The sequence below is a fragment of the Atta colombica genome, unplaced genomic scaffold (assembly GCF_001594045.1).
Source record: "Atta colombica isolate Treedump-2 unplaced genomic scaffold, Acol1.0 scaffold106, whole genome shotgun sequence".
Classification (NCBI taxonomy): Eukaryota; Metazoa; Arthropoda; class Insecta; order Hymenoptera; family Formicidae; genus Atta; species Atta colombica.
Window position 1 is genome coordinate 327739 of NW_017259191.1, and position 10939 is coordinate 338677.

At 34.0% G+C, this 10939-nt stretch overlaps 2 protein-coding genes across 4 annotated transcripts in view; both read right to left on the reverse strand.

The window, feature by feature from the left end:
* Positions 1-596: 596 nt before the first annotated feature.
* Positions 597-5546, reverse strand: LOC108691805. Its single transcript, XM_018199720.1, is given in 4 exon segments — positions 597-2438; positions 2441-2709; positions 3669-3749; positions 5515-5546. Coding segments are annotated over 2 exon segments (1290 nt in total). The 5' UTR covers positions 2520-2709; positions 3669-3749; positions 5515-5546; the 3' UTR covers positions 597-1227.
* Positions 5547-7977: 2431 nt separating this feature from the next.
* LOC108691638 (H(+)/Cl(-) exchange transporter 7) overlaps positions 7978-10939 on the reverse strand; it is a 6054-nt gene continuing 3092 nt past the window's right edge. For all 3 annotated transcript variants that reach the window (XM_018199496.1, XM_018199504.1, XM_018199487.1), the window contains 7 exons: positions 9468-9992; positions 9230-9399; positions 8952-9131; positions 8633-8842; positions 8320-8565; positions 8167-8247; positions 7978-8079 (listed from right to left, as the gene is read on the reverse strand). In XM_018199496.1, coding sequence (XP_018054985.1) covers positions 7978-8079; positions 8167-8247; positions 8320-8565; positions 8633-8842; positions 8952-9131; positions 9230-9399; positions 9468-9992 — 1514 coding nt within the window. The remainder of the gene's footprint in view (positions 8080-8166; positions 8248-8319; positions 8566-8632; positions 8843-8951; positions 9132-9229; positions 9400-9467; positions 9993-10939) is intronic.

Sequence of the window (10939 nt, forward strand, 5' to 3'; positions counted from 1 at the left end):
TGTGATTTCAGTGATAATATCTTGTTAACTTGTATTGCGAAAATTGCAAAATAGTAGAGAACTTTTCGACTCAATTTAGTCCGCCTTATTTACACAAGAGCGTTGGGCAAAAAATTTTGGGCATTTATACTTCGTTTAAAGTATAAATATTAATACATTTATAAAAATGATATATACATACATTCTTAAATATCATTTCCTTCCACTAGAATGTTGATCTTTTGTTAGTGCATTTTCTAAGCGATTTTTTAAGGATAAATTATTCTATAAGAGTTTGTTTCATTGACATCGAGTTCGGCTGCTGTAGCATAAGAATGAACAATACGCTAAAAATTATTTGGAAATTGTCTTTTAGGTAAAAAAAGAAATGACTTTTTAAAATCGATTTGAAATAGCCTTTTGAAAAAAAAATCATTTTTTTGACCTAAAGGCCAATTTCCAAATTAATTTTTAGCCTATTGCCCATTCCTATTCCAGCATTCCCTTTAATGTCTTAAGATACGTCTCTTTATGTTTTGATTTACTGAACTTTTTTCATTTTTCGACTCATTGTACTATACAAGCGCCAAGTCAAAAAGAAGAGCGAAATGTCCGTGTTGTATACAAAATTTTTATTTATTTAACGATATATTACGGGAAATATTTACGGGATTATACTTTCCATTAGGTACATATTTGAAAAGCTTTTACTTTGCATTCTTTTCTTTTTCTCACTCAAAACGTATACTAAAAATTTGCAGCATATGCGAGTTTTAACAAAAATCATGATATAACTGTTTTTTTTTCTGTTTTCTTTTTTATAAAATATAAACTAAGATTCTAATATTCTCTAAGTAGTTCAGTGCGTGTATACAAATTGGTACCGTCCCTTCCATTTCTATGTATTAAATTGTAACTTAAAAATAGGAAACTGTCAGCCATTGTTCGAACGACGTACATGCAGGAACCGAGTTGAGAAATCGAGTTGAATCGTTGCGTTTACCTTAGCGCAGAGACACTACCGTATCTTCAGAAAAAGAGACCATGCATATCGCGTAGAATGAAAGAATAACAGTCTAGGTTTTTCTAGAAACAAAATGCTCGATCTATGCATGTACGTCCACTACTGTATATATCACGTCGTGTTAATACCGCAGCTCAAATTTAAGCAGTTCGTACAAAGCAACGTCTTATGAAATGATAAAAAGCTATAAGTAATCTAATCGCTATCTAACTCATGTCGGCAGATCATTGTTGCGCATTGTGCTGCGTCTCGTGCAAACAATCCCGCACGGCGATCCTAGCCTGCTGAATGCCATTCTTCAGCCTTTCGGCGGCGCTGCGGCTACCCGCGTATGACAGACGAATGTCTCTGCCGAGCTCCTCAATGATATTCAATAACTTGCCATAATTGTTCTGGCCGGGCACGGTCTGGTAGTTGATCATGCTGGACGGGCTGGCCTGTGCCACTTGTACGGTCTGCACGTTCTGCAGATTCCTCGGGTTTGGCACGGTGATCACAGGTTCGGGGATACGCGGTGGCGGTGGTAGCGACGAAATCTCCGGTACCTTCGGCGGATCATTCAGCTTCGTAATCGTTATTTCGTTCATTTTAGCCAGCTCATTCAGTTTCACCATTTCATTTGTCATTTTGACATTCTGATATTCTGGTCTTTCCATTTTGACGATGTCGTTTTGTATATTTGCCATCTTCATCATTTCATTCATCTTCGTCTTCTCGTTCATTTTCGCGATCTCTTTCGCCATCTCATTGATCTGCGCGAATTCAGTCAGTTTTGTGATATCATTATTGTATTTTGCCATCTCTGTCATTTTCACCATCTCGTTCAGCTTCGCTATCTCGTTCATCCTTTGCACTTCGTTGATCTTGGCCATCTGAGATATCTTCATCATCTCGTTCATCTTTGCCATTTCATTGATCTTGGTGATGTCGTTATACTTGGCCATTTCAGAAAGTTTCACCATCTCGTTCATCTTGGCGATCTCCTGCATCTTCATGTATTCCGTAGTCTTGGCATATTCTACCATCTTCTCCATTTCATATCTCTTCGCCATGTCCTGTGACATCTTGTTCAATTCAGAATTCATTTTATTAAACTCTGCGAGTTGAGCCATTTGAACTATATGCTCAGGTACTTTTCCCCTCTCCATCATTTGCTTCAATTCCGCGGATATTTTATTCATATTCATCTCGGACATCTGGGCTATTGTAGAGGAATCAGGAACGGGCATCTTGGACAGCTCGGCGATTTTGGAAATCTCCCTCGCGAGATTCTCATCCAGGCAACGCTTTTTCTTGGCACGATGCCTGGCCATTCGTTGAGCCTCCTGCATTCTCCTTAATGCCGCCTGTTCCTCAGTTTCCTTGGCTCTGGCGTTTTTCATTATCTCCGCAGCCGTATATAGTCTAACAGCACGTTCCTCCCCTGTCTCTGACATCTATAATTTTGCATTTCCTTCACTGTCTTGGGGCAAAATTCTTTTTCAGCTTTGAGCTTAATACATGACACAAATGACATTGATTCTGTCCCTCAAGTGCTTTGTCATTTTCAGAGTAAAATTATAATATTTAAAATGGTCTAAAATTAATAAAATAGAATAAATATTCCAATCATGAATATAGCTTATTTCTCCAATTCCCTCGCCACTTTAACAGTACTTTTTAATTCATGTGTGCTATAATTCGAGAAACTCGAATTTATCGGGCATCTGAAACAGATTGCAATCATATTATAAGGATAGTAATAAGTGAGTGAGTGAGTGAGTGAGTGAATGTGTGTGTGTGTGTGTGTGTGTGGGGGGGGGGGAGATGATAAAATATGATTATCCGAATATTCACAGAGATTAAAGCACAATTGAAAAATACAGGCAATGGATACGACCCAGCAAACAAGAATTGAAATGGATTAAAATGGATTTTCAGAAATATGGATGAATGTTAAAATAAATCCTTTTCAATCCTGACATTTTTATTCATTTATAGGAATTGCATAAAGCAAATGTCTGTACCTTTTCAATCTTGAATGCATTTTTTTATTCATTTATACGAATTGCATAGAATATATTTCTATGTATTTCCTATCCAAAAATAATATTAGCATTTTCTGTGCATCATGAATACTACTCAATTTAGAATTGTGAATAGAAAGTACAATTTTTTTAATTCACTTAAATTTAAAAATAATACTAGCAATTTTTGTGCAACATGAATACTGCTCAATTCAATATTCTGAATATGAAATACAGTTTTTTAATCTAATTGAATAAAAAAAGTTTTTATTTAAAAATGGACCATAAGTGCTACTTAAATTATTTAAAATTATAAGTAGGAAATTTTTCATTTTAATCCAACTAAGTTAAAAAAAACTGTAATGTAAAAATAATTGAGTTCATTTTTTCATCTTTGATTAGAAGTAAAATGAATGATCGATGTGACTTGCAAACCAAGTCGAACACAGTCTGAATATTATATATAGACTAATCACGGTGCGCGACATCAGTCAAGCGAGATTAGATTATTCGATACTTACCCAATGTTGTCTCATAATAATATAAATTGTTTATATTTTATTATATCTGTTAAATGATATTTTTATTATACTACCTATATAATTTCATTACTAGTTTAATTGATTGTAATTGAAGTAGAGAATGAATAATACATTTACCAATTGAAGAAGTGATGTAGCGGGTAACATAGAAGATTCATAATTCAGAGGTTCCAGGTCCAAATCTCACATATATGTTTTCTAATATCAATTTGAAGTAGTTAATTTCAGGTATAATTATTATAATGTCTTAGAAATAAAATTTTTAACTCTTAAAGATGAACGTTTTTTTTCAAATATTAAACTAGTGTCAGCTCGAATCTAATCCATTTCAATCCATTCAATCCATTTCAATCCATTCAATCCATTTCAATCTATTCAATCCATTTCAATCCATTCAATCCATTTCAATCCATTCAATCCATTTCAATCCATTCAATCCATTTCAATCCATTCAATCCATTTCAATCCATTCAATCCATTTCAATCCATTCAATCCATTCAATCCATTTTAATCCATTTTCGTTTGCTGGGAACAGATTTTAATCTAATCAGAAACCATATATATCAGGATACACACTTTCTAAAGCCGGTTCTATATTAGTTGCAAGCTGATCGCAAGTTTGTTGTGATAGCTGAAGCATTGATTTCAAAATGCAAGCTTCAGATTGACTGTCCCAACAAATTTGTAATCGATTTGCAATTAATGTAGAAACCGACTTAATAGATTACAATCTATTAGTTTTTGTTCCTATTGTGCGTTTCAGTACTTTATGTCTCAGGTTAAATTCCGTGTCATATTAAGCATTGAGGATTGCAGATTACGAATTGAAGATTAGGATTCAGCCAATCAGAACAAAATGGATTAAAATTGTTGAATTAATCGAATTCTCAATCTTTAATGTGTAATATGACCTATGACATGGTTTTTAATTGTGTGAGACCTAACCTCCTAACGAAAGATACGTCGAACACGAATGGGATCACAATAAAATGACTAAATCGATACAGCTTATGTCACTGCATTATCGAAAACTGTTAATCCAATATCCGATGAATCGTATGGATAATTGAATCTGCGGTCATTTAAGAAAAGTGCAAAGGACATCGGATGGCGAGTTTTTCTGAACTTACGAAAAATTACATTCGAAATTATTGCGTGCACATCCCGGGAATCTTCGTCGTTGTCTCGGTCTACTGCGTCTCCTCGTCGTATCTGCGAACTGCATCGCCCGATGTATGTGCTAGTAAGTGCGTACGCGCGCGACGCGGCCAGGCAAGGATGGGAAAAGTTTGAAAAGAAATAAGCGTCCGCGTCTCTCACGTCTGAGCAGTGTTGTTAGACGGGTCAGGTTTCAGACGCATGCGCGTCCAAGTATCGCAAGTGTAGCTTCAGTATCGGTCACTATAGTAAATAGAAGATCATTAGTCGCCTATGTAAAATTTTTTCAAAAATGTTGCAAATTTTAATATATATTACTATACTACAATTTTATATATTTTACACATATATTTTCTATATATGTATACATATATAGAAATATATTTATTATTGTATATATTTACATATATGTATACGTATATAAAATATGTAAAATATTAAAATTTTTAATATTTTCAATCCTAAGCGACTAATAATCTCCTATTTACTAGTAACCGGTACATTACTGAAGCTATATTGGACGCGCATGCGTCTGAAATCCGGCCCGTCTAACACATTAGTGTGCAACAACATTGGTGTGCATGCGCATGCGCGCTCCGAGCTAAGAACGTTGCTTCTCGCGGAGTATGTACACATGTATGTATGCATGATCGGTATGTATATACCATGTCCCCTCGCTCTCTCGCTTGCTCTCGCTGTCTGACTCGATCCTCGACGGCGCTGGATGGCGCTGGACGGCGCGGTTGATCAACAACAATGGCGGACGTGTTTCGGCCGATTTGTTGAAACGCGGTGTCCACTCACCTTGGCGAGAGATCGACCGGCCACGGTTCTGCGATATCCATCCGCAGATTCCTCGACGAGTGCCGCGTTCGCCGGTCCGCGTCCCACGTCGATCCGCGCAGCTTTTACCTGGTTTATTCCGCGAAACAGATGCACAAAGATGGGTATCGCACCCATACGACACGTAAGATTTTCGAGGAGCCACTTTAAGGGGCCAAGCGGGGTCGTCGTCGCTGCCGTCGCCGCCGCCGCCGCTGCCGCCGATAGGCTGCGTGTGACGTGGTTGCGTTTATTGACCATAACCCCTTCCTACTATCGTCCGCGATAGACAGGTGTATGTACGAAACTATTGACTTCTTAGTCGCGTGGTCGCGTCTTAAAGGTCACATTTGCCACATCGCGCGTTACATGTCTCGAGTAAAGACATTGACAGTGGCTGGATGAAGGGAAATCGAGAGATAGAGCGAGACACCCTCGGCTCGAATTGAAACAATTTGGTATTTCGCGTTGGAAAACGAACGACTGACACGTGTTTTTCTCGACGTTCTCGTAACGTTGAGATTAGGTAGTTTGGCGGAGGATTCACATTTTTAAGAAAGACAAAAAGATACGACGGCACATCGCGCAATATGTCTTGTAAAACTTGTGTAACTAATATCAAATAAAATTACATATCTGTTTTTAGAAGATGTAAGGAAATGTAAGCGTTTCAGATTATGTTTAATAAAGATTATGTTCAAATCGTACAATTAACGCGAAAAATTTATGGATTTGCGGAGTGATTCTAAATGTTGATATTCAAAGAAAAGACAAGGACAACTATCACTTTTTTGCAATCGTTTTATTTCTACATTTTCTTATGTTTTTCTTAGGGTTGGATAAGTTAACATTTTTAAAAATTAAATTAAGTTAAAGTTAACAACCCTGAAAATTTAACTTGATTAAGATAAAAGTTAATTCATAATGAAATTACAAGTTAATAAAAAAAGTAATTGAAAAGTTAAAAAGTTAAATTTAGTCCGAATGAACGATAAAAAAAAAGAAAAAATTTGATCGTTTTATATAATTTTTTATATTTTTCTTTTCTCACAACATATTCACCAAAGAATCACTAGTTACTTTTGTTCACAACGATTGTAACAATATAAAAGACAAAATTAAAATTAAGATTAATTAACTTTTTAACTTTTTTAACTTAACTTTTAAATCTTTAGCTTAATACTATCTAATCTTGATTTTTCTTCTCGATAGAAACCATTGATAGAAACCAAAAATTATCATGATAATGTTACACTCAAGGAAAAATTGACATTAAAATAAACATTAAAATAAAGAATCCTTATTCAAGTAAACACGCACACATACCCATTCACACTATTACGAAAACATTGTCAGTTATGTTTCAAGCATTTAAAAATTAATTCAGAATTGTTGATCCAATCTGAAGGAAAAGACTTAAGAAAATGTAGAAATAGAACAATCTTTGAATGGTCGCAAAAATTACACTCTCTTTTGTTTTTTTCAAAAATTTATACAAATGTAATTTTTGAATTGTTGATGGTAAAAGAAATTCAAGAATCCGAATCGCAACACAGTAATTATAAATATAAAATCGAATTAAAATATTAGTAGCTCATATCAAAACAAGAAACATTTTTAACTTTCTAATAATCTAGAAAAATTATAGTGTATATGTATAATTCAAATTTCTTTTTACTTATTTGATATAAATTTACTTCTTGAAAAATCATACGTTTTTGAATCATACTGTACTGTACGATTTTGAATCATTCTGTGTAGTTTTTAAAGTCAATTTGTAATTGGCATAGTCAAGGTTCAATAGAAAGTAGATAAAATTGTAAAAATAAATGTATTTTTCATTGTACAATAAAATACTTTATTTTTGTTTCAGATTCCGCGTATATAGATTTATAGCATATTAAATAAATAACAGAATTTTAGGAAATTGACAGGATAATCGACAGGATAAAATATTAGCTAAATATTATCGTTCAACATGTACATATCCTATGAGTACTATTTTCTGCTATTATTAATTATTCTACCTGTATATCTCTTTTTTAAACTTTGGTCATGGCTTGGATGGGAATTATTTGTGAATAATTAAAATTTGACATTATTAAAATATAAGCTAAATGTCATCAAGTTGCCTATGTACACATATATACACGCGCGCGCGCGCGCACACACGCAAACACACACACACACACACACAACACACACACACAACACACACACACACACACACACAAATTGTATAGAAAAATCTCGACATATTTTCTTTAATGCAATTATGCAGTATTTCTACATATATTCTGCTAAATTATTTTCGAATTTCGTTAACAATGTATGTACATATACATACCTGAAATTTGTATATGACAAAATATATGAAATGTAACAGACACTACCAAATCCTAATATGACAAAATTCGAGAAAAATTCTTAAGATTTCTAAAAAAATTAAATTTTGTTAGTGATTAAAAGTTCATCCAATCCCATTTTTCCACGATGCCTCCATATCCTGAATCTAGCAACATCTTTTCGAGTGATAATACCAATTACCTAGATGAAATATATAAATATATAGAAATTAAGTGCAATTTTCATAATAGATTGCAAAATGTATATTAATATTAATTAGTCTCTTACCTCGTTGATATCATTTACTACCGGTACATGACGTAATCCTAACGCTCTAAAGAGTCTGAATGTTCTTGGCAGTGTGGCAGACTAAAGAAACAATTATATGAGCCTAAATACATTTTGATGTATCAAAAAGATCTTGATATAAAAACTACTAACGTGTTGTACTGTATAAGGAGAAGGATTCATAAAGTGTCTCAAATCAATTGTGTAAGTTTTTTCTTCATCAGTGATGGCGACTTGCTCGATGGTTGGATACCTAGGATACTCATTTCTAAACATATTTATACTTAAAGGTCTCTCCCAAAATTCTTCATATTCGTTAAATACCTTATTTTTTAAAAGTACTATTAATTGAGAACGTAATATTAGACCTCGGAGTCGACCGTACGAATTTATCTCGGCCTGAAAGGATAATACAATCAAAATAAATGTACAAAATTATTTGAAACAATTAATATTTGCTTAATACCTGATCGCTACTTGGTGGGTCAACTACCGGAAATCCATTGAATGTAACGCATTTCAAAAGTTCGACAATATGTCCGACATTTTCGACAGTTTTCAAAGTCACGACAGGATGACTCATTATCTCAGTTGCATAAATATTATTCGAGAGCGGAGGCGGCTCCCATGGAAGCAACGGAATTCCTGCTATTTGTATATGAATATCATAAATTCCCTAAAAGATACATATTATTAAAAAACACATGATATATTTATAAGTGTAGCATACATCAAGAGACACGATTGTAAGTCGGATATCAAGTCAATCAATAATTAATACTTACCTCATTAAAGAAATCGCCAATCCACTTTGCCATTATAAGAACTATTATAACAGGCAAACCAAAATATATTCCCTGAGTTGCTTCTATTAAGATTGCAGTTAAACTTATAGTCATTCTAACTACTCCTCCTAATTGCGCGGCAGCACCTAGTAAAGCATACTTGCCAGGATCTAATACTTCCTGCAATACAATTATATAATTAAATTATATAATGTAACACAGCAATAATTTTATTTTGTACATTATATCAGCTACAAGTCTCTTTTCACGATTCTTACGCAATATGGACACAGCTTCGCGAGAGCTGATCCAATTAATCTACCCCAAGCAGATCCAATCAATAGAGAGGGAATGAAAAGGCCACTTGACATTGATAGGCCGAAAGTCGTGGCAGCAAGAAAAAAATATAATACAACAAAGATAGCTAGCGTCAGATCATTGTGAGCTCCTACAAATGCATAATTTATTTATATGCGTTTGTCTTTTGTTTTGATATCATTATCACATGTTGTATACCTTTAGGATCGTGAAATAAGGATCGTACACTGCTTTCTGGAGTTTGAAACCATAAAGAGGCGACCGCATTGTATTGCCCCTCTGCGCAATACATTTGAACTGGAAACTTGGTGGGATCATTACCCAACGGTTTACAGTCATTGACAAAATATATCATTAGAGATCCCATCGTTGCGCTTAATATCGCCACCAGAAGAGCCTCAATGACTTTTTCCCACTTTCGTGTCACAAATCGCAAACGAAAGCAAGTAATCTTATAATTCACGTGATTCCAAAAAGCACCGAGTAATCCGCCAAACGTGCCCATTAGCATGAACAGAGGTATCTCGTAGATTTCATATGGAATCGAGTTGAATTTTCCTAGATTCAACAAGCCGGGATACGAAAGATCTCCAGGATGTCCGTGGTAAGCGCTCAAGATCACATTTAAAGTGAACGTAGTAATCATGCTGGCGAAGAAAGTTCTCCATGTAAGGCTTTGATTGAAAAAGCTAGTACCCTCTTCTATACTGAACAAGACTCCACCTAAACAATGCAAAAAATGCAAATTACAAAATATATTTCTTGTAGTATAAGTGTATTAATTTCTTCATAGTGTTAACATATCATAATATATTAGGTATGGGAAAAAGTTCGTGGCGTTTTTCCTGTTAGATGGCATTAAAAAAACGCAACCTTTTTCTCACACTTAATATAATAGCACTGAACAACAAATTTTGATCAACATTTTATTTCTCAAGAAGCAATAGATTTTTCTTGTAGGATTTCTTTTTACACTAAAAAAGGACTTTTCAAAAAATTCTATTACTCTTTAATTTTTAGGAACTCTTCTTTGAATTTCTTATGCAAATTTGTAATATCGTATACGTGGATAGTTTAACAAGTTTGATAAATCTTTATGAGATGATGCCACGATTCATTTAATGATACTTGGAAAGTATTATTTTTCAAACGTTCAGACTTTTCCAAGCCAAATTTCAGTCAGAATTGATGCGTTTTTCACGTTTGGTAGTCGTTTAAAACGTGAGAAATTAAGCAGTTGCCACGTAAAAATGAAAAAGGAAACGAGTTTCGTATAAAATTACTGAATTGAATTTTGAATTGATCCTTATCCCTATTCTTTGGATTTAGAATAGGATGAGGAATCATCGAAGCCCCATTCTATAATTTTGCACGGATTCATTTTTTTCCATTTTTATATGTGGCAATCTCTAAATTTCTCACTTGCTTTAAAAACAAATTATCGAACGTGAACAACACACCAAGTCTAGCTGACATTTGGAAGAGTTTGAAGAGTGATTTTTCACGCCATCAAATGGATTGTGCATCTTATAAAGATTTATTAGAGTTATTAAACCACATATAGCTATATATGAAATTTAAATCAACTAAAAGAAATACCTCAAGTTATAAATTGGAATAATATATCTATATATTCTATATATTCTAATATATCTATATATCTATATATC